At 42.4% G+C, this 21,834-nt stretch overlaps 1 protein-coding gene across 1 annotated transcript in view; it reads left to right on the forward strand.

Annotated features, from left to right (window-relative positions):
- EXT1 (exostosin glycosyltransferase 1) overlaps nucleotides 1-21,834 on the forward strand; it is a 177,408-nt gene that overhangs the window by 132,666 nt on the left and 22,908 nt on the right. The window contains exons 2-3 of the mRNA XM_068182506.1: nucleotides 17,865-17,958; nucleotides 20,597-20,704. Of these exons, the coding sequence (XP_068038607.1) occupies nucleotides 17,865-17,958; nucleotides 20,597-20,704 (202 nt within the window). The remainder of the gene's footprint in view (nucleotides 1-17,864; nucleotides 17,959-20,596; nucleotides 20,705-21,834) is intronic.

Below are 21,834 nucleotides of genomic sequence, written 5' to 3' on the forward strand. Positions count from 1 at the left end.
GTGGCTGTTACTGAGCACAGCAGTGCATCTCCTGTGCTTTCGAGGTCGAGTGGAGCTGCGACTGATGCCATGCAATGGTGAATGATACAATTTCTCCAGTACCTGGCAAAATTGAAACCAGCTGTTGGAACTTGTACCCACACAGTCCCTGAGTTTGCAAGGGGAGAAAAAAAAGAAACAGCAGTTCAATGCAACAATCAAGAACAAGGCATCAGCCTTTTCCTCTAGACTCACTTTGCACAAGTGCTGTCAATTAGAATTTGAGATTTCTCAGCCAAGGTGCTTCCTGCCGAGGGAGGCGGGAAGAGTGCAGTTGATCAGGGGCATGGATGTAATTCACAATAACAAATCAGCTGTGGCATTGCTTGGGCTGAGAGAAGAGTTTTACCAGTGCTGATGGTGGATTATTTGTGTATTTAAATTCTGTTGCAAGTTAAACAGACATGGAAACGTCTCAGGATATTCATGTTTCCACACTAGGTGTAGTAGTTAGGTAGCAAATGTATTAACCATGGGTTTGCACCAAACACGCAAAAACAAATTAGAAATAGGGAAATACAAACACATTTTCTCATTAGGGGATATAAGTATGTGCTGACTGTAGTACAAATACAATTTTTATTCCATTTGTGTAACCTTTGGTATTTTAATGAAGTCCTGTTCCTGTGTACAGCGTATGGTTCACTGTCAGATAATTTAACACTAAGAAAATCTGTCTTGAATAAATTAGAATATATTTGCAAATTAATTGGTTAATTAGATTTTAGACATCTCTTGAGGACAGGAGAGAAACAGATGTGTGCAAAAGCCACACAGATAGTTTGGGGATGAGTGTTTCTTGTAGGGTTTTATCACTCAGTTTTGTGAAAAACAGCCTTTCACAAGATTAAAAAACTCTTGGCTTTAAATGCAGAACATTAAACTCCAATTTCCAGGGTTCTGCTGATTTTTTCTGGGGCACAGGCAGAGCCGTTTGGACCTGTTTGCTGAATGAGTGCACTCAGAATATGCAAGGTATCTCTTGAGCTGCTTTTTTTTCTAGGAGTATCCATGAAACCATCTGGAAATCCTCTGAACTAAACACTGGCAGATCAGCAGAGAGATGCCAGCTGGCATCATGGTGAAGTCAGGCAACTCATAAGAAGAAGCAGGTCTAAGATGGAGCCCAGGATTTAGAAGAACAGTCACCGAAGAAGGAAAACTGACAGGGCAGGTTTTTTTCTCAGCTACATCGGTGTAAATCCAGAGCAACTCCACTGAGATTCACACCAGAGTAACTGAGAGCAGAATCTGGCCAACATCATCCACCTGACCTCAGGAGAGGGCTCGGATGGGGAATAATTCCCTTACCTTCCTCTTACAAGCCTTTTGCACCTGATTTTTAGTGAGGCACAAATTCAGTTTTACTCAGTTTGGGGACAGACATAGTACAATCATATGGTAACCACTGTTTTTGGTTTTTTTTTTACTGACACTGGTAAAAGTAGAGATTCTGCTTAAAAAAATACACACTTCTGTATTCATTATTGACTTAGACCCCTTCAAAAACAAATTCTGAGTAAACCTTCTTTGGAAACCGAGCACATTCAAATTTTAAGGGCTTGGGTTGGTCCAGAAGCTGAGTAGGAGAGGATTTTCAGCTTAGAAGCACTTCAGCAGCTCCCTGCAATCTGGGCTGATCCTAAGAGCAGCAGAGGTGGGTAGCTGGTGCTACTTGCATCCACTTTTCAGCTCTGCCGAAACAGTGCTGCAGTCTAAGCCCAAACCAGAGGACATTGATCAGTCCCTCTTGGAAGACAGCTGGTGATCACATTACTTTGTTTGTGCAGTTTTATCTCCAGGATCCCATTTTGGGTGTGTTCAGAACCATTTGGCAAAAGCCTCATCGTTAAAAGCAATATTTGCAGTGTACAGTAAGACAAACAAGAGGCCATTCGTGTGCGTCATCGATCACTTTACAAACAGTCCTCGGGCTGTGCACAGAGCTGGCCCGGTGCTGGCTGTTCGGGGTCACAATGCAGACGTCAGAGGCAGAAGCGCTTTTCCTGCTGGCGTAACCTCTGTTAGGCACCAAGACCCTGATGCCGCTGAGAAGAACATTCAAGTCATGTTCTTTCCTTGACCTTGGTGTGTTTTTCTAAGCAGCAGGCAGAGCAAAGTAAAAGCCTTGGTGCTGTCGATGTGGGAAAACTACAGCCAGATTTTTCAAACCCCAGAGGCTGAAGCTGCAGGGCTGATGTTGCAGGGGACGCCCACAGCTGCACTGTGGCTCTGCACAGGAGGCACCAAAGGAGCCCTTGGGGCCGCTGGGCACAGACACCATGTGTCCTTGGCCTGGGACTGCTGTCAGCAGCCACATGCCTTCAGGAAGAGAGCACAGCTTTTAACAGGGTTGTTGTTGTAGACTGGGATGTGCAAAAACCTGGCCGTGGTGACCTCGATTCACTAATTCATGAGAGCATCTGGGCTGGCCCCTGAGGGCAGCATGACTGCAGCGCGTAGGTAAGAACCTCATGTGGCTGGATCGTGCCAGCAGGCTGATGTCCTGTCCTTTGGTGACCCAGCCACTGCCAGGTCCCAGGCAGCCCATGGGGATGTCTCTGCTGGGCGTTTGGCCTTTCAGTCCTGGTTAACCCCAGAGCCCAGCTCTCCTTTAGCAGGCAGGGAGCTCCTGTTCCTATGCAGCATCTGGCTGTCTCCTGAGCCTGCTCCCTTCTGGCCTTGGCACTTCTTTCCTCTCCTGTGCAGCAGGGCTACCAAGACAGAAGGAGACAGGTACCTGCTTTTAGTGGGATCTGGTTTGTATCACTGGGAAAGCAGCACTACACCACCATGCACGCCTAGGGTGCTGTGGAACAGTCTATCTTCCAGCCCAGCCAGCGCTGCCCTTCCCTCCACATGTAGCACGTACAGACTACTTATGTTCCTGCAAATAACTAAGAGTGTAGATGCATTAAGACCTGAGGCTAAGAGTCTGCTGGTCTGCAGCTGGGATGAGTATAAACAGCTACAGAAGATGCCCATGGACATTTCCTTGCAGCATTCATCTGAATGCAGAGTGTGCTGGTTCCTTGAGTATAATTAATTTGCGCATTTGTCAGGAGTCTGGGGGTTGAGGAAAGACCCAGAAATTACCAGCTATGATAGAATTCACAGAGTAATGGGTTAATATCATCTGCCATAACTTCTCTATGGGGCTTTTGTCAAATCTCTGATTCAAGTAGTCTTTTCTGAGGCTTTTGACATTTGTGGCAGCACTGGGACAGACAGTAAGGCCGTGTGTCACTTTAAAGGCTTAATTTTTTCCGGATTCTTCACAAAACTGGAGCTGAAAGCTCTCTCATGAATTTCTTGGGGAATCTGCTGAGGCAGCAAATGTGTTATCCTTCAAAACTCCATGGAAAAGGTCACCACAGAACCATGCCAAACCTGCCAGGCTGAAGGAGAAGGGGCTAAGAGGCTGTTTTCTGTGCTGGCTGAGAGCTAGGAGACACCTGTGAAACCACAGCCAGGTCGAGATGCCATGGTTTGGGCAAAACACAAACCACACATCTCCTTGCATGGTCAGGTTTCTGCCAGAGATGTATTTATTCAGCAGAGCAACAAAGCCCAAAGCAGATGAAGGTATAAACCAAAAAAACTGTATTTGAGAGGTGTGACTGCAGTGCTCAGACCTTCCTCCCCTCTGAACACAAACTAACATGGAGCATGATAAAACGAGCAATGGAGCTGCCTTCAAATTTATTTCTCATTCTTTCTCCATTTCTGCAAACCTCCCACAGCAGAATATTAATTTGTGATGAGAAGCTAGTTTTAAACAGGACATCTCAGTGCAAAAGATAATAAACACTGATGTTCCCAACTAAATTACAAAGGTCTTGGTAGGTTTTGTGTAAAAACTGGCTGCATTACTAGACAGAGATCATAAACCTTTGAAAGGCACAGGGAGGAAAAAAGAAAATATTCCACATAGGGAAAATGTGATTGTGTTAATGACTTTGCTAATCCCTAAACATCCAGTTTTATCCATTCATGCTTCCAGCATCTGCAGATGAACTCGGGAGTGCTTCAGTAATCCATTAAAACAAGATCTTTTTAAAATTTCCCTCTAGGCATCATAATTTTTTGGTTTGGGGTTTTTCCCCATTCTACTCTGCTAATTTATGAATGCCTCTCTTAAGTTTGCCAAAATGATAATCAGCCTCAATACTTTATTTGGGGTGATCATCCTTGTGGAAAAGTCTTGTGGAGAATTTTATAGGAATGAAACCAGTTGAGATCTATAGAAATACAATATTGATCTCAGTTAAAAAAAAAAAAAAAAGATACATTTGTAACTGTCCATCAGATCAATTATTCTTGTGTAAGTTGAATGTGTTGGGCTGAAGTAGAGAAATCCTGAAGGTTATTTGTTATGAGGTGTAGGCTGTTGTTTAGTCTTACAGAATTTGTTGTACTTCCAGTAAAGCTATCTAAGCGGTGCCTGGGCTGCTTATCAGAAGATACCCCCAGGCATTTCAGTATTAATGTAATTGGATGAAGTTTACATGATGGAATACTGGAGGTAGAGGTTTTGTGCTCAGGACTGTGGAAAAGCACCAGATACTAGTAGCTTTTCCAGGAAATGGAAGGCCAGATGGACCAGGAGATTACCGTGTCTGATCTCCTGCACAGCCCATTGTGTGTCACCCGCTTTGCCCCGTGCTCCATCCAGTAAAGCAGGATGAGTTACAGCGCGTCCTCTGGCTAAGCACTTCCTTCCCATTTCAAGAGATCACTTAATGGAGGAGCCACCATCTCTCCTGGCAGTTTGGTTCAATGCTTAAAATACCTTCAGTGCTGGGCATTACTACAGATTTCTATTGATGTTTGTTTCACTTTTAACTTCCACCTCTTGATTCTTGTTATGCCCTTTTTCAGCAGGTTGAAGAACTCTTGCTTCCTTTTATTTTTCTCCCTGTAGAGCCACTTGTATGCTGTAATCAAGCCACTTCTTCCTCTTCTCACTGATAAGCTGAACAAGCTGCGGTCTTACAGTCTCTCTCAGAAGGGTATTTACTACAGTCCTTTAAATAACTTCTGTGTCCCTTTTCTATGTCTTCAATTATTCACCATTTTTATAAAATGTGTAGATGTTAGCACAGCGTATTTTCTGGAGTCTGCCTCGCTGACTCCAGGTACAAAGGGACAATTTCTTCTCTGTGTGTACATGGTTGATGTGTGTGTCAAAGGATTCATTTGCTCTTCTGTAACAGCCTTGAGCTTCTTGTCCACAATGACCCTCTAATTGTATACAGAATTGTTCCATTCTAAGGTAAAAAGTCTTCTTTCAGATGCCAAGCATTATATTTTGGCTTACTGCATTTTATAGTCTCTTAAACAGTATGTAAAAGATGTCTGTGCTACATGAGGATGCTCCAGGACCCTGCTCCAGGTCTGCACCATTTTAGCCTCTAATATTGGCAAAAATTGCTGACACATCTAACACATGATTTGAGGCACTGCTGTAGGAAATGCCTGTACCACAGCCCATCTGGAGTCTGAGAAGGGCAGCTGGGGGAGAACAGCTGCTCAGAAGTTTGTAGGGAGAGCTTGAGGTCTTGTTGATATCCCTTGGGGACACAACACACGAAACCCAGACTCAGCTGGGAACTGTGCATCCTGTTCTCCCACTAGCACAGGGGGCTGCAATTAGTTTTTGAGAGGTAGGACGCTGAAGTTACCTTGATAGAGAAGCCTCTTTTACAGATATCTTTTTACCTGCTCTGTGCTTATCACTGGAGTTTCAAAAATAGTATTAAATATTTTAAAACTAATACCTGCATTAATAACACACATGTATAAAAAGCAGTTGCATGTTGCACTGCATCATTGCATGGCCTCTCTTACAATCAATACTTTTCCCATCCATCTGGGAATGGATGTTAGCATTCGGCTGAAATGCTGTTATCATTTGGCTGAAGAGCTGTTGTTCATCTGGCTAATCTCATCACTGCTGGCATCCTCTCCCAAACCCTTTTGTCTGGACAGTCATGTTTTCCTTGGCAATCTGCAAAGCACACCAGATCATAGGTCCCTCTGAGCACTTGCATGCTGATGCCTTTCCCTTTCCTTTGTCCTTGCACCTTCATGGCTGGAGGAGATACTGAAGGCAGGGCAGGGAGCAGGGAGAGAGCAAAGGGCTTTTTTTGGCAGGCAGAGTCATTCTGCCCCTGCACACTTCCCTGTGGGAATGGAGGAGGTGTCTGGCAGCGTTCCAGGGATGGGGCTGGTAGAGCTGCTCCCTGGTGTAAGTGTGGTGTACATGTGTTTCAGCTACTGGCCCCAGAGCAGAGTTGCAAATACAGTTAGGAGTTCCCTGCTCTCCTGCAGCTCATATGAAATGTTTCAGTGTATGGCAGGTCACAGGAGAAGGTGCCAACATATGCCTAACCTGAGCTATGCTTCTCATTGGGGTTCTGGCTACAAAACCTAGCAGCTTTAGATTTCCTTGCTGAGGTATACAATTTCTCATGGTTAAGTCTTTATTTGGAGTAGAGATGACTCTCTGCAAAAGAGGGAGTCCTTTAAAGTCTGGAAAAACTAGTAAGTAATTCTGAGACAACTGAATTTGTTTGTTTCTTTAAAGAAACATAATTATTTTAAAATTACAAACTGTTCCTTTTGTTGATAAATGTTTTATATCTTTGCTGCTATGCCTGAATAGTTTGTATAAATAATTTATTAGCTTGCAAACAGACGTAGCACGTTCAGACAAACACTGCCCAGCGGGGCAGGAATGCTAAAAAGGGGTTACAGGATTGTGAGCAGTGCTGAGCACCAAGAGCAGGAGTGGGTATCAGTAGGGACAGAGAAACACCATCTGCAGCTCATAGGCTCAGGCCCAACATAGCTCAGATGCCTGACACTGTGGTGAGGCACTGGAGGTACAGATGTGGGCAGTCAGGCAGTCACCATCAGCAGGTATGTCCATGGGACACTTAGGAGCAAAGTGACAGTGGTGCTCAGACCTATGAAATAGTCTGGTTTAGATAGTGTTTGGCATTTAACATTTTCAAACTGATTTTCTTGCTTTGCATGCTTAAGAAGAGCTCTCCTTCAGTTTGCTGTGGTTGGTTATTCCTCTAACTTTGTTCTCAAAATGGGCCTTGTTTTTTGAAAAAGTAATTTTGCAAAAAATCAGATGTTAGGTTCTTTTATGTGTCAGGGCAGAGTCAGGCAGGAGAAGAAGGCTAAGCACATGCATCAGTGGTTTCCAGATGTAAGTCCTTTGTAAATAGTGTGGAAGTGTGTGCATATAAGTATGCATGGATGCAAACATACTTCTGGGGTTTTTTAGACAGCAGTTTTGCCTGAAAGTCCTATATGTCACAACAGGGACTTAGGGAACCATAGGAAGGTTTGGGCTGGATCTTAAAATGTTGTCTAGTCCCATCCCCTGCAGTGGACAGGCCATCTTTTAATAGATCAGATTGCAAAACCCCAACCAATCTGACCTTGAACGCTTCCATTGTCGGGGCATCCTGAACTTCCTTGGACAATCTATTCCAGTGTCTCAGCATCCTTGAAGTGAAAAATTTCTTCTTTGCATCCAGTCTAAACTTAGCTTCTTTCAGTTTGAAACTATAATCCCTTTTACCTCTGGAAGAGGATAAAACTCTTCCAGCCTTACTGAATGTAGTAGTATAGACACCCTGCTCTGGTTCAACATCAACTGAAGACCACTGGAGTTGCCTCAACAATACTGTGGCAGGTAGGAAACACCTAATAAAAGCCATCTGCAGTTCTAAACTGATGCCTGATGGCATGCAGCTCACTCTGCCTGAGGAGGAGAGGACAGTGGCTCCAAAGGGCACTTGGTGATGCAGAAATGAAGAGGACCAGCACACTAGTTATAGATGCCTTTTTTTGCTGAGAAAAAGAAATAAGAGAAAACTTGGATTTTACTGTAGTCAGAAGAAGTGAGCAAGCACAGAGGAGCAGATCTGCAGAGTGACAGATTCCATTTTACCTGGCCACTCAGTGAAGCACAGTACTGGTTCTCAAACCACACATGGCATGGCCTTGATTTAGCTTTTTCTTAGCAAAACTGTGAATGGTTATAGGAGGCATCACCAAAAAACATTTATCAGTGGATTTTTCCTGCTATATTCTCTTTTCTCTCTCTTAGAAAATAAAAATTGTTTTAATACTGACTGTTGACTGCAATAAGGAAAAAAAATTGCCGTTTTCTGCCCTTCCATAGTTCACACTCGTCTGCTTTGTTGCAGAAGTTAGTCCTCATTAAATGCAGAAGATTAGCACCTGCTGTCAGCCAGTGGAAACCACCCTGGACTGTTAACAGTACTGGGACTTCACCCTAAAATCCAGAGTTACAAAACCAAAATACACAGAGTTAGGGTTGTTCCCCCCTCCCTACTTAAGTCTTAATCCTATTTTTGAGGTAGCTTTGTCTCATTTATAGAAAGGAGAGAGAAAATACTTGGAGATCCTGAGATGGAGGCAAGTAGAAGAATTAATAATCAGCCAAAGTAACAAAGTGTCTAGATGTGTTGTGGTGTAATGCTCCTGGGGACTAAGCTACAGCTGACTCTGTATGAGTAAAAAAATCACTTCTCTATTTCATTCAAAGTTGTTCCTTGGATTTGCTGAACTAATTTCTCCTCCAAGCATGGTCACATTTTAGGTCAGCATGCCTAGACAACATGGGGCTCTGCCAGCAGTTCCTGTGTGAAGTCCCTCTTTGTTTTTTTGGAAACAAATCCAGTCATTCATAGAAATGAACTCCTGCATAATTAGAGCCAGCATTGCGAATCATCTTTGCTTTCCATTTTTAGATGTTACGTCTGGAGGACTATAACTTTTAAAGATGCCAGCAAGCCACTTAGGAGCTCGATAGCCGTAATGGGAAGATCTGTGGAGCTGAATAGAAAATGATAAGCTTCATAAAGACTATTCTAAATCGTTTGGTAGAGAGCTCAGCAAGACATTCAAAGCAAGAATAGAAACTATAATCCCTTCTAATTTGATCTTCAGGGGTTTGTACTTTCTCTACTGTCCTGCTGAAGCCCCAGTCCTACAGGCAGCTTAATGGAGAGTCCTCTGGTCTCTTCTGGGTCCAGTTATTGGACTGTTGCATAAATGGGTGCAGAACACTGATTTTATCAGTATTTTACCCTCCGGAACCTTTTTTCTTCCTAGGTTATTTAAAACATTCAGTAACCACAGATACTGAAGTGCATAAGTCTGGAAAACTGATCCTCTTCATCATTTTTTAACCTCAAGTTTTTAATAAAGAGCTATTTAAAAATAATTAAGAAAGATTTGGAGGCTTTTTTTTTTTTTGACAGGTAGGTAGTAGTCATCACCTTCAGAGCCAACAGATGTGTTGACAGGTGAAAGATCTCACAATAAGTCTTTTACATCTCTGCATGCTGAGCTCTCAGGTATGTCCTATAATCTCAAAATTAGAGTGGGTAGCAGATGAACTAAAATTTGTTTCTTTGTTCAGAAAATGCAGTATAGATTTTTCTTGGTTTGGATCTTTAATCCAAACTGATTCTTTAATAACTGAAATTCCAGTAGTGGATTGGTGTTTTGGTTTGTTGGGGTTTTTTTTGGTTTTTTAAGTTAGACAATAAATCCATAGGAAAATTGTCCTTGCAGTGGGAAATTACCCCAAGGATGTTCACTGCTGGACTGTCACAGCATGTGAGTTCAGTTAATGGGAGTAGGTGGAGCTATTTAGGACAAGTGTTTGACACTGCTTAACAGCTATTAAAAGGCTAAGTCCAAACAAAGTTACTCTGTGAAGGACAGAATAGAATATCCCAAATTTTAAAAATAAGTATCATAGAATTACGTAATTATTTGTGTTGGGAGGCATATTTTAAGATCATCTAGTCCAGCCTCTCTGCCATGGGCAAGGAGAACACTTCCAGGGATGGGACAACCACAGCATTTCTGGACAATCTGTTCTAGTGCCTCATCACCCTCACACTGGAAAAATTCTTTCTTATGTCTGATGTAAATCTAATCACTTTTAATTTAAAAGCATTACTCTTGTCACTACAAGATGTGGTAAAAAGTCTTCTTTCCATATTTCGCATAAGCCCCCTTTATATATTGAAAAGTCACAGTAAGGACTCACTGGAGTCTTTTCCAGGCTGAACAGCCCAAACTCTCAGCCTTTCCTTGTAGGAGAGGTGCTCCAGCCCTCTTGATTGTCTCTGTTGCCTTCTCTGGACCTGCTCCAACAAGTCAATGTCCTCCTTGTGTTGGGGACCCCAGAGCTGGACACAGTGTTCCAGGTGGGATCTCACCAGAGTGGAGTAGAGGGAGAGAACCATCTCCATAACCTGCTGGTCACAGTCCTTTTGATGCAGCCCAGTATATTAGTTCCATGTTGCAACACCAAAGCAGATTATCAAGAGTTAGATACTACTTTCAACTTACTCCTGCATTTTTCTATGCAGAATACTGAGGAGCAAGGCTGAGTAGATGAAGCCCAAGTTCAGACTACATGGTGGTTTCATTGGTGGAGGTGCTGGTTGGTTCTCCTGCCATCAGACTGGGGTTCTTTATATTAAAATATTCTAAAAGGAGTTTATGATCTCCAGAAAATGATAAGGTAGAGGTACCATAATGATGCAAAGTGCTGGTGTAATTTATTGTTAGAAGAATCCTGTTAGAAAGTGGCTGTCTGAGCCACTGGATCATCTTAATGGCTTGGTCTGATCTTTACCTTGTAAGAGTTCAGCACCTTGGTGGTCAATAAGTGCCAGCTGGGCACTTTTCAGACACAGAGCATTCATACATGCTTTTGTCACTTCAGAGAGCATGGCAGGGGAGGTGCGGCCAGGTAAAATCTTACCATGTGGCTTTGTGTTTGCCTGTTCCTGGATATGTATCCGCGCATTCATGCATCAGTATCCCTGCTTTCCCACTGTCCTGGCGGGTATTTACAATATGTGGGGCTGCGTTTACATTCTTCACAAGATACAGGTGAGCACTGCATTTGCTTCTCCATGGATTTTTCTTGTTCAGGCATGATGTGAGTTTTCTTGCTGCCAGCACAGTGAGGTGCAGCTGTGAAACAGGTACTCTTAGAGGACTCCAAAGCCTAGGATCCAGTGTTTGGTTTTAGACGAAGCACTACACGGTGCCATTAGCAGGTTGCTGGTAACTGGGGCGTAACACTGCCTAGAGAGGCACCTCTGCAAGGTTTGCCTCTGACATGCCACTTACAAACCCACTCTGGTACACTTGCTAAATAAGCAGTTATCTTTAAATATCAAATGATATTGGTGAGACCACATTTGCTGTGTAAGATACTTGTTCTGGGTGGTCTAGCTGCTACACTGGGAACCAGTTGGATAGCATTTTGCAATCCAAGTGTTGTGCATGCCTTGCATGCATCATATAGATTTACAGGACATTATGTGTAAATATTTAGACAGAAATCTTTAGAGCATTTTTATTTGTTGGAATGCACATTGGCATTAACGGCTTGTGTATCCAAATGTTTTTCCGCATAATATTGAAGTGAACTGAATCCAACAGTGATGTCACCGAAGACTTTAAAGATACTTTCAGTTTTAACAACTACTGTCTATCTTAACCGTAAAATAAAGTTTCTTTAGCAGTGTATTATAGTGAAAAGTCTACTTCCCTGTTTTTCTTTGTTAATCCAACTTTCTGAACTAAAGGAGCATGCTGACATGAAATGGAGAAAACAGCCGTGCTTCCTGGTTAGTTGCTACATGCTTGCAGAGTTTCATTTCCATTGCATGGCTAGTAGAATTATGCAGTTTTCAGATAGGGCTCATGCTCATACCCATACTCAGCCGTTACCAGTGCTCTGAAGTCGCTGTTCATGCCTGCTGCTATAGTTAGACAGTAGCATCCCTTGGAGTCCAGCAGCCAGGGCGGTGTGGTGGCAGTGGCTGCAGTGACAAGCTAGACTGAAAGACTCCAATGGCTGCCTTTCAGCACTTGGCAAGAAAATCCTTTTTATGTTAGTTTCAAGGTCGTCAGATATCATTATAGCCAAGTATTAAAAATTTCAAAGAAAGGAGGCAGTGTGTTTGATTTATAGAATAATTATCTAGCTTTCGCTCTAACTTGGCTTTGGCAATGGTTTTGCAAGCACTCGAAAATTAAATCCATTTTTTATGGCACTACAAGGTATTATCTCACAGCAAATGATAATTAAACACCTGTGAAATCAATTAGCCTTTTAAACAGGGAAAAAAAAGTTTTCCAATTATGTTTTTGCACCTCCAAACTTTCTAATTCCAGAACCAGCACTTGCAGAGCAGTAGATGAACTGCCAGTAGCCAGTTAACCGGTGTTCAGATCACCCCAAAGCGTTGCGCCGCGTAAATCCAGAAGCAAGCAGCTCACAGTGACGGCACCTTTCCAAGCAGGATGCGTGAGCCTTCCCAGCTCAGTCTTGGGCAGCTATCTATCTGACACACGGCCGAGCTGTCAGCTCTTCTACAAAGGCAGTTACTCACTTGGTGCTTTCAGTGCCAAGTTTTACTTGACAGTTTATTTAAAAGCCAAGATACCTTAGTGGAAACCAAGCAACGAGACGCTCTGTGTGACTGAGTGGGGTTTCTTCTCAGGCTCTCCAGCCAGTAGTTCAGAGCCATCTGTATTAAGCACTTACATATGGAAAAATGGCCAATTGGTTAATAGCTGAAAATTAATATACTAGAAAACGGAGAAACACTTCCATTTACCCTTGTGTTACGGGTTTTATTGTCTGTCTTTGTTGTAATATTTTATATGATACAGAAACTTCTGGAAGGTGCAGTGTGCATTCATGGGTTTGCAGATTCAGAAAGGGAGCCTTGGACATAGTTGGTTAAGTGCCATCATAATTTTTTGGCTCAGGAAGTAAAAAAGCAGCTCTAGTCACATCTGACATCTACAGCGGAATGTGCTGATAGTCCCTGCCAAAGATGAGCTCCAGCATCTTCCAAAAGATGGATTATGTGTAGCACTGTTAAAATATGTACTGCTGGGTTAAACCCATTGCATTTGATTTGAGTTAAACCTGTTGTATTTGGCTTGGGTTCTGGTCCTGTATTTCCATCTGAATTTTAATAGCCATAACATGCAGCTGGATTTCAGTGAATGCTGCATCACCAGAGAGGAAGAAGTAAGGTCAGGATGCTGTGGTTAGCATTCTCAAGGTCTCTCTAGCTTGCTGGAGAAGCCACCAGTCATTTGTATCTCAGGTTTCATCTATGAAACGGGAGTGGTGATTGTATCCTGTCAAAAGACATGTTGTCTACATGACAGGTGACATATCGCTAGATAAAGTGTTATGATAATCACTGCATCTAGACTTATCTGCTGGTCTAAACAGTCTTTTTAAATTTTAGACCTCTCTTCAGTCAGTGGTGATGAAGATGTAGCTTTAAAAAAATAGTTTATACTAAAATTGATAGTGAAAATATTTCCCAGGCTAGTTTATAATCTCTACAGTGTAGTGACATGGGGAAATGCTTAAGCTCTAGGAAGGAATGTATGGCATGGCTGATTAGTCAATGCAGAGCTTCTGCAGCTTGCCAGGGCTCCTTGGGATAATGGAGAACAAGGAATCCCAAACAGCCTTCTAATCCACGTGCTGATTGACATGGTCGGCACATCAGAAGAAAAAAGAAAAGAAAAAAGGGGGATGGGGTAAGACAGACTCTGTGTGTTGGATCAAGGAGTTAAAATGGTAGGAGCATTTGGCCAGGCAGTGTTTCTCCTTTGGATAATTGCCCACATGGCACTGCAGTGTTTACACCTGGGTGATCGATGGGGCCAAACATATTTCCTCAACTATGGGTGGTGGCAGGGAGGGAATAATTCAATTAAGTTGTGAATAAATTAGAATTGATTGCAAATAGAGCTATTCTTTTATGCTGCCTAAAAAGGTACTGGCTGTGAACAAGGTACACTTAATCATTATGAAAAGAAGCCTGAAAGTTAATGAAACATGCCTCTAATACTTATAGAGGGATGCCAGCTTTGGATTAAATCTTTAGCTATTTTAGTTTTGAAGACCCAACTGTCGTTTTTAAGGCATATGCATTTTGGATGTTAACGTTTGAATGCTGCAGCTGAGACCCAGGCCAAGCCGACCCTAAAATTGGCAGTAAAATGTTACCTCTGTGCAAGCATGCAGAATGAAGAAATAAGGAATGTATGAGCAATAAGCATGTGCCCCAACTCCCTGCCAGTCTTCTAATGTGGAAACCTGAAGCTTTCTGGAAATAAATGTCTTCTGAGCAAAGCAGAGGACTCCTCTAAAAGCTTTTCTACAGTAAATGCTAGGGAAGATAAACTGCCAGAAGGAAAGGAAAGTGCCAGAAGTAGTGCAACACCGAAGCAGCACAAGTAAGGAAGAAGTGCCCAGCCAGCCCCTGCTCAGTGCTCTGCAGTGCTGGTCTTTGCTCTGATTTTCTGGAGCCTGAAAAACGTCCACAGCTGGGTAAAAAAAAAGTGGGTCTCTGTCGGCAGGTAAAGGAGAGCTGTCCACGCACACTGGCAGCTCCGAGTCTGCAGAAGCCACAGCAATGCAAGCTGGAAGACCATAACAAATGTCCCTGCCATCTTCTACTGTTACCAGCTAATGGTAATAAGTAGTTCTGGAAACAGATCTAACCCCCATTGCTGGGGAGAAGAATAAGAGGAAACCCTGGAAGAACCTCTTCTAAACACTTGACTATTTTCTCTATAGCTTAAGACGCCTCCTCCAGTTGTGAGTGGAGGATCTCATACTTGATTGTCTCCCTGAGGTTTTGCTGAGATTAGTCAGTGGAGATAGTGGGGAAATAAAGCCCATTGTTGATGTGGTACTGATGTTTGTATTAAATACCAGGTTGGTACTTAATGTACAACATCAGTGTTCTAGCTGAGAGGGTGTTCCTGGACATCTGTGCCAGCTCTGATTTCTCTCCTGGACAAGTAAAGGAGAAATTCCAAGTCCAGCAAGTACTTAACTCAGATACTTACCTTTAATCATAGAGATTATTTCACTCACTTCACTGAAAGTATTTTAAGTCTGAGTTAAGGAAAGCACAGAGATGCTTTCAGGTGTAAGGCTCTATGCTTTCTACGATGTGGAAGAAAATGCACATAAACATTTTGCAGTTCCTGACAGAATGCTGGCAGAAATCAAACCTGCTGCTGTGTGCATGGTTCTGTCTGGGCTGAATGGGAAGGAGTCTGAAAGTGAAAGTTGCCCTGAGCCTTCTGTCCTCACCATGGCCTGTGGGCTGGAGTTTCATTTACCAAGTGATGTTTCTGTGGCCAACATCTCCTCCAAATGCTGCCTGGCAGTCCAAAGGAAAAAAAAAAAAAAAAGAAAAAAGAAATGTTCTCTGCTGCAAGCTTGACTCTGAAATACTGTTTGGTACCTGTACATTATTTCCTCTGTAAGTGATGCTTCCAGTTACAAAGCTATGCTTGCAGCCTGACAGAAATGTTTGGAGTTTGTTACATGTGTTACACAAATTGTGTTGTGCAAAAAGCATTCCCAAATTTGTATTCAAACATAGTGGGCCATCTTCTGTCTTCCAGCTAAGGCAGAGTGCTCCCACTGCTTGGTGTGCTACCCATGAACTTGTAAGAGTAAAAATAGCACCTCATGTTTGCAGATTTCAAATAGATGCTTGGTCCCAGACTGGTTTCTGAGGGGTTTAGAGTGGTCATGGGTCCCTTATCACTGCACTGAAAGATCCTATTGAGTCACCTTAAAGCATTTTGGTTCAAATTGCAGGGAAATTTGTTCAGTATAATCTCTGGTGCAATTCGTTCACTTCAGCAGCTCTTGATGGATATTACTTTACTCTGGACCTGTTCCTTCCCTATTTGTGGGTCCTCCCTGAAGTGAGTAGATATTTTGTGCCCATACATAAAGGTTAGGATGGGGCTTTCTGTGTACATATGATGTAGATAAATTGCTTGATGACCATGAACTGTGCTATTACAGACCTCTGCAATAAATCACACATTAAGTTTTAAAAGGCTCAAAAATGGGAGCAAGATGCTAACTGGTTTCGAGGTGGAAAATGGTCAACAAAATCCTCTTACTTTTTTTTTTCCCTTTATAAATCTATTCTAATACCAGAAAGTTATATATGAAAGAAAAAGTACCCATATCCCGGATGTCACTGAGATATGGAAGACTCACTTGCAGTGGCCTTGCTCTCTGCTGTCCTTTGTGTTCTGGTTTTGCCATCAGTGTTCTGTGGATAATGTTGCATTCTGGGGTATTAACAGGATTTTACATTTTTGGCTAGCTAATGATGGGGAACTTCCGACTGGTGTATTCTAGCCCTACGGGGTATTCTATTTTTGGTATTTATTAACATTTCTTGTCCTACAATACACAGTAAAAGCAATAAGCCTCAGACCTCTCAATATGTAAAAAAGGAGTTTAAAATTGCAACTTTTCTTTTTTTTTTATTTTTTTTTTTTATTCCAGTCCTAATATTTTCTCCTATATGCTGTGTCAGTGCTGACTGGTGAGCTGGGACATGGCTGCCAATCTCTATCCCACACAGAGAAAAATAAATAGCTGTCACTCAGATAGAATATGTCTATATGTATTTTAACCAAAGTTGAGATAGGATTCAAAAGAAAAAAGGGACTTTGAAGTATGTTTTGTAGTTTTAATTAATGCAGTGAGGGGTTTTTATTTTACTCTCAGTGGAGATAATCTTAATCCATTCACAGTGACCTTTTCTTGTGCAAATTAGCTATACACGCTTGTTTAAGCAAATGGGCCTTTGCAAGATGCCTCTTCCTAAGGACTGAGCTTATAATTGAAAATTGGCTTACTCCCATCTGTCTGGCCTGTGTGAGAATACAAACATAGATCCTGATTTCTTTGTATGTAAAATACAATCATGTATATATGTATATGTGTGCACATAGACACACGTACAAAAAAATTGCTCTGCCTGCAGGACATGGTAAAATTCGACTGTTGGTGTCAAAAAATTCATTGCTACAAGTTACTGTCAAAATAGCATCTATGTGCAGAGTCCAGGACACTCTGGAGAATGAAGGGTGTTCAGTCTGATCCTTTTGACTCAGATGAGGTCAATATCATTCACAGTTCCATGGGCTTGTCAGAAGTACAATTTGCTAATAACAGGCAGGAAACTGTTGGGATTTGATGTGTGGTTTTGGTGAATGATTTTGTGGTGATGGATGTAATTGGGGAAAAAAACCCAGAAGTGTCTATAAGCACTTTCATTCAGAGAAGCATGGATCATTGCAGCTATGGGATTAATTGCCAAAATCTGGTTGTATATTCTTCTCTTCACACTTAACAATAACCACCAAGTGAGTCATTGTACCCCCCATCCCTTTTTTAGTGCCTGCTTGATAAGGAAATATTTCTTTGGTATAGTTTGAATATTTTTTTGCTTTGTACCAACCTCTTGTGAGCACAGCTATGCATGGCTTTGACTAAATCTGAATAGAAATCAGAGTCACAGAACAATGCTTTGGGTATCAAAATATTTAATCTGAGTTTGTTCTTGGAAGTTGTGCACTGTTTATACAGAACTAGCTCATTATTACAAAGATAAAATTACTTCCTTCCTTATCGGTCTCATTACCACTCTCCCCAGCATTCTCCCATGGTGGTTGCTCCTGAGGATGAACAAAAAGGAGCCAGAGAGGAGGCTGACACACATGCATGGAGGGAGTTAGTTAACCTGGTGCTGAAGGGCCTTGGTTGGGGATGATTTTATCCAGATGTGTCTCAACAGCTGTTTGCATTTTCACGCCCAGTTACTCTAGGACTCACCGCTAATTGAATTTTCTGTTTTCTCCCCTGTTCTTGTTAGGTATGATTACCGTGAAATGCTGCACAATGCCACTTTCTGTCTGGTTCCCCGTGGCCGCAGGCTTGGCTCTTTCAGGTTTTTGGAAGCCTTGCAGGTAAGAGCTGCAGTTTAAAGCAGTGACTATGCTGGCTGCATTCAGTGTGCAATAGCGGGGAGGCGGGGAGGAGGGAAATGTGTTTCATTTCCCTAGTGGACAGTAATCCACTTTGCGAAAGCCTCTATTCATACTTTGGGAGCAATTGGCAGCTTCTTCCCAAGAGGGGCTGAGGCACCGAACTCATCTGAAGGTTGGATTGCTCTATCTCCAGGAAAAGGGTTTCCCTGGATGTGGTGAGGCTGAGAGATTGGTTAGAACGTTATTTTGTCAAGCTGTGAGACTTCCCCTGGGAGATACTGGCCTTTACACGTAAGCTCTGGGGCAGTAAAAATAGATTTTTGTTTTCACTTAGCCAAAACAGACCTGCTTATGCATTGCCAGTTTTGGGATGACATGATGGTGGATATAAGCTGATCTCAGGGAGTTTGTGTGCTGTCTGGGACAACACCTGAATATCCTTCACCTTTTAAAAAATACTTTGGTTAGTGGTCCCCTTTTTACTGTGGGCCAGCTGCAGAAGGCAATACAAAAGGGCTCCAGAGTCCCTGTGGCCAGGCAGCACAGTGGTCAAGCCTAACACCTGCCTACTCTATCTTCTGCCTGTCTGGTGGGAGTTTGTTTTTTTTTTTTTGGCAAACATCAGCCTAATCCTGGATCTTCAGTCAAGGCATAGAGAGCATTTTGTGAAGTGCTGCAACTCCCCTGTGAGTCTGGCATCTGGATTTCCATGGGGGCTGGAGTGGAGAGAAGGTGGTGCTTGGTTTCAGTGAAATGGTAAATCAGCACACCTTACAGGGTCCTGCTTCCAGGAGTTGTTTTGCTATTTGGAAAGTGTCAGAGCATTGGCAATAAAGCTGTTAATGAATTCCACCCCATCCCTTTTCATCACCAGCTATAAAACATCCCAGCCACTGTTAGAGAGTATTGTTCACTGCAGTGCTGAGCAGGATTCAGGTACCTAAGGGTAGGTTTATTATGTCATTTTAGAAGCCCTGGGTACCCAGAAACCCTTCTGGCTTTCTGCTGCTTCTCCAGAAGGACTCTATTAGATCCTGTGTCATGTCTGCCTGCCTTTGATGGGTTTTTTGGATACCCTACATGCTCTGGACAAATAGGTGTAATCACTGAACCCTGCACTTGCAATCAAATTTGAGATCCAAGTTCTGGACTGTCACTTCCCTCTTTCTCCTACTAAAGAGAAGATTAATAGCCTGAAAAGTGCTGTTCTTGTGCCAGTCTCTTCAGAGGAAGAAGTGAGACTGGCTTATATGAGATGACAAGTCACTTCAGATCCTCCAGAAGAGCACTCCTCAGCTCTTCTCTCGTCTGGGCTCTAAGTCATGCAGCTTCTGTTAGACACATCATCTCAGGAGGAGAAAGCAAGGAGTGTACCTCACTGCACAGCACTTGTGGGCTCCTGGTCAATAATAAAATGTATGCAACTGAGGATTTTGCTATCTGGTTACCTGCAGTATTCACCAATAATGATGTATTCCCAGTTTCTGTCTGGATCCAGGTGATGTTGAAAGTCCTAATCCAACATTAGTGCAATGTTTTAAACATGAAAACACATTACTAAGTGTTTGGCTTACTGGTTGGCTTTTTTCATGCACTGATGTAATTCCTTACAGAAGATCTCAGTTGTTTACACATAATAAACGCTGCTGTAATGTAGACTTGACCTGTCTATGCTGTACATGACACATCTTACCAAGGAAGGTGCAGCAGTCTGAAACATTCCCCTTCATACCATCTTTTGGGAGGCCTGAACCCTAGTCTGGACCAAACTCAGAGCACTTAAGCTTGGTTTGATCCAAAAGAAACTGAACCAGAGCACAGGTTTGATAAAAATCCTCTGGTACTAGGATATTTTATCACATCAGAAGGTGTTTGGTTTGGATCTTATGTTGTGATTGAGCTGACCAGAACATAGTGGTGATCATATGGAGATACTGACCTATTTACTAAGTATTTGCAAACTGCCAGTGCAGAAGAACTTGTAATACTCATAAAAGTTTAGTTAGTTTACACAGATCGTACTGGTAAGAAATAGAGACTAAATGTGTATGCTTTTTGTTTGTTTTAGGACATACAACAATTCTTATTTTTGTAGACAGGTGATGACAGATGAGTTGTATGTGTGCTGTTGCCTCTATTTGGAGAGTTGATACCAAACATGATAGAAGAGTTGAGAGTTGATACCAAACATGGGAAAGGTTGTGAGGAATTAAATATGATCTGTATTTTCTGTAGAGTTGTCAGCAACATACTATAAAAGTTAGGGAAGTTGCTCCCAGCAAAGTGGTTCACAAAGCAGCAAGGAAGGCCATCATTTTATATTAAATGCTCCAGTGTTCCATCTGCTGCACTGAACAGTTCTGCCCTTCTCTGGCAGTGTAAGCACCAGATTGCAAATGCCACTGTCCCTGCAAACCCCACCTTTCAGTGCATATGAATAAACCCAAAATGGAAAACTATAAACACTTGGGCTGCCCTGCTGTGGCTTCTGGTGTTCTCTGCCATGTTGCTTCACCTGAGCTTGTGCAGAGAACGGGGTCAGGGTACTGGTGGAGAGCTGGAAGCTGCCCTGGTGCTGGGGCAGCTGCTGACGGTGGCCGTGCCTCTGTGCCCACAGGCTGCCTGCGTCCCGGTCATGCTCAGCAACGGATGGGAGTTGCCATTCTCGGAGGTGATTGATTGGAACCAAGCTGCCATCATAGGCGATGAGAGATTGTTATTACAGGTAAGAAAGAGACCGCGGCCCTCAGCAGATCACTTGATTATTGCTGCCACCATCTAAATGGACAGGGAAGATGAATCCTAAAGGTCAGGGTTGTAAAAGATTTTTTTATCGTGAAGGGATTGTCTGTGTCAGACTGGCTGTGAACTCGTTTAATATGACATCATTCATTATTTGACCTAAAGGTCGTTGCAGCCACCAGGCCACATTCTTAAGTGCAGAAGACTTCTATTTATGCAAAGAGCAAAAATAAAAAAATAAAATTAAATTAAATAAAATTTAAAAAAAAAAAACTCTTCTGGTGTGGACCACTTGGATGGCAATCTGAGGTAGACCTGCCCAGGTATTGTGATGAAAGGGGAAAACATTTGAGGGTGGATTCTGCCCCAGTCCTTAAAAAATAGTTTATCCTCAGGGATATCCTCAGGAAAGCAGTTATTTTCTCAGGCAGGAGTTATCATCTAACAATTTGGTGGGAAGCAGAATCTGTCCCTTTTCTGATGTATGGACCATGCAGCATTGCTTTCTGAAGCAGTGTTCACTTATTGTTAATCATGAGGTCATGGAACAAAAGTGGGCTGAGAAGTTACAAATCCCCTGCTACTTTCAGCATCTACTTTGGTTTTAAATGCACTATGGTTGTTTTGTTTTTTACAGCTACATTAGTGGGTATTACAGTCCAAATTACATATATTCTGTAAATTCTGCAGAGAAGTTCATGTTAGGAGAAGTTCTTGAGAAATTGTTTTTTCCAAAGTGCCATTGCCCAGCATAAGGCTGAGATCCACAAGATCTGGAATAAACACAAATTAGCCACTAAGAGTGGTATTTTTTCTTTTTGATCCTTGAATTTAGTGTCCTCCACGGAGAGAAGCCCTCAGAAGTACAGGTGTGGTGGCACCCCAAGACAAAATATCTTTGCAATGTCATCACATGGCTGTTAACTTGTCTAAGGAAGTAAATACTTGTGAAGAGCTGGCCTAGCAAACTTTGCAATGTGGTGCCTATTCTACTTAATGTCATACAAGCTGCAAATATGAAAGGGCCATTTGATTTTTGCTTCTGTGGACAGCACATTTTTTCTGAGCAAAATTACGTTTCTGTTTAAATAATAATAATTTGCTGATCTTCAT

Source organism: Anomalospiza imberbis, chromosome 1 (assembly GCF_031753505.1).
Source record: "Anomalospiza imberbis isolate Cuckoo-Finch-1a 21T00152 chromosome 1, ASM3175350v1, whole genome shotgun sequence".
Lineage (NCBI taxonomy): Eukaryota > Metazoa > Chordata > Aves > Passeriformes > Viduidae > Anomalospiza > Anomalospiza imberbis.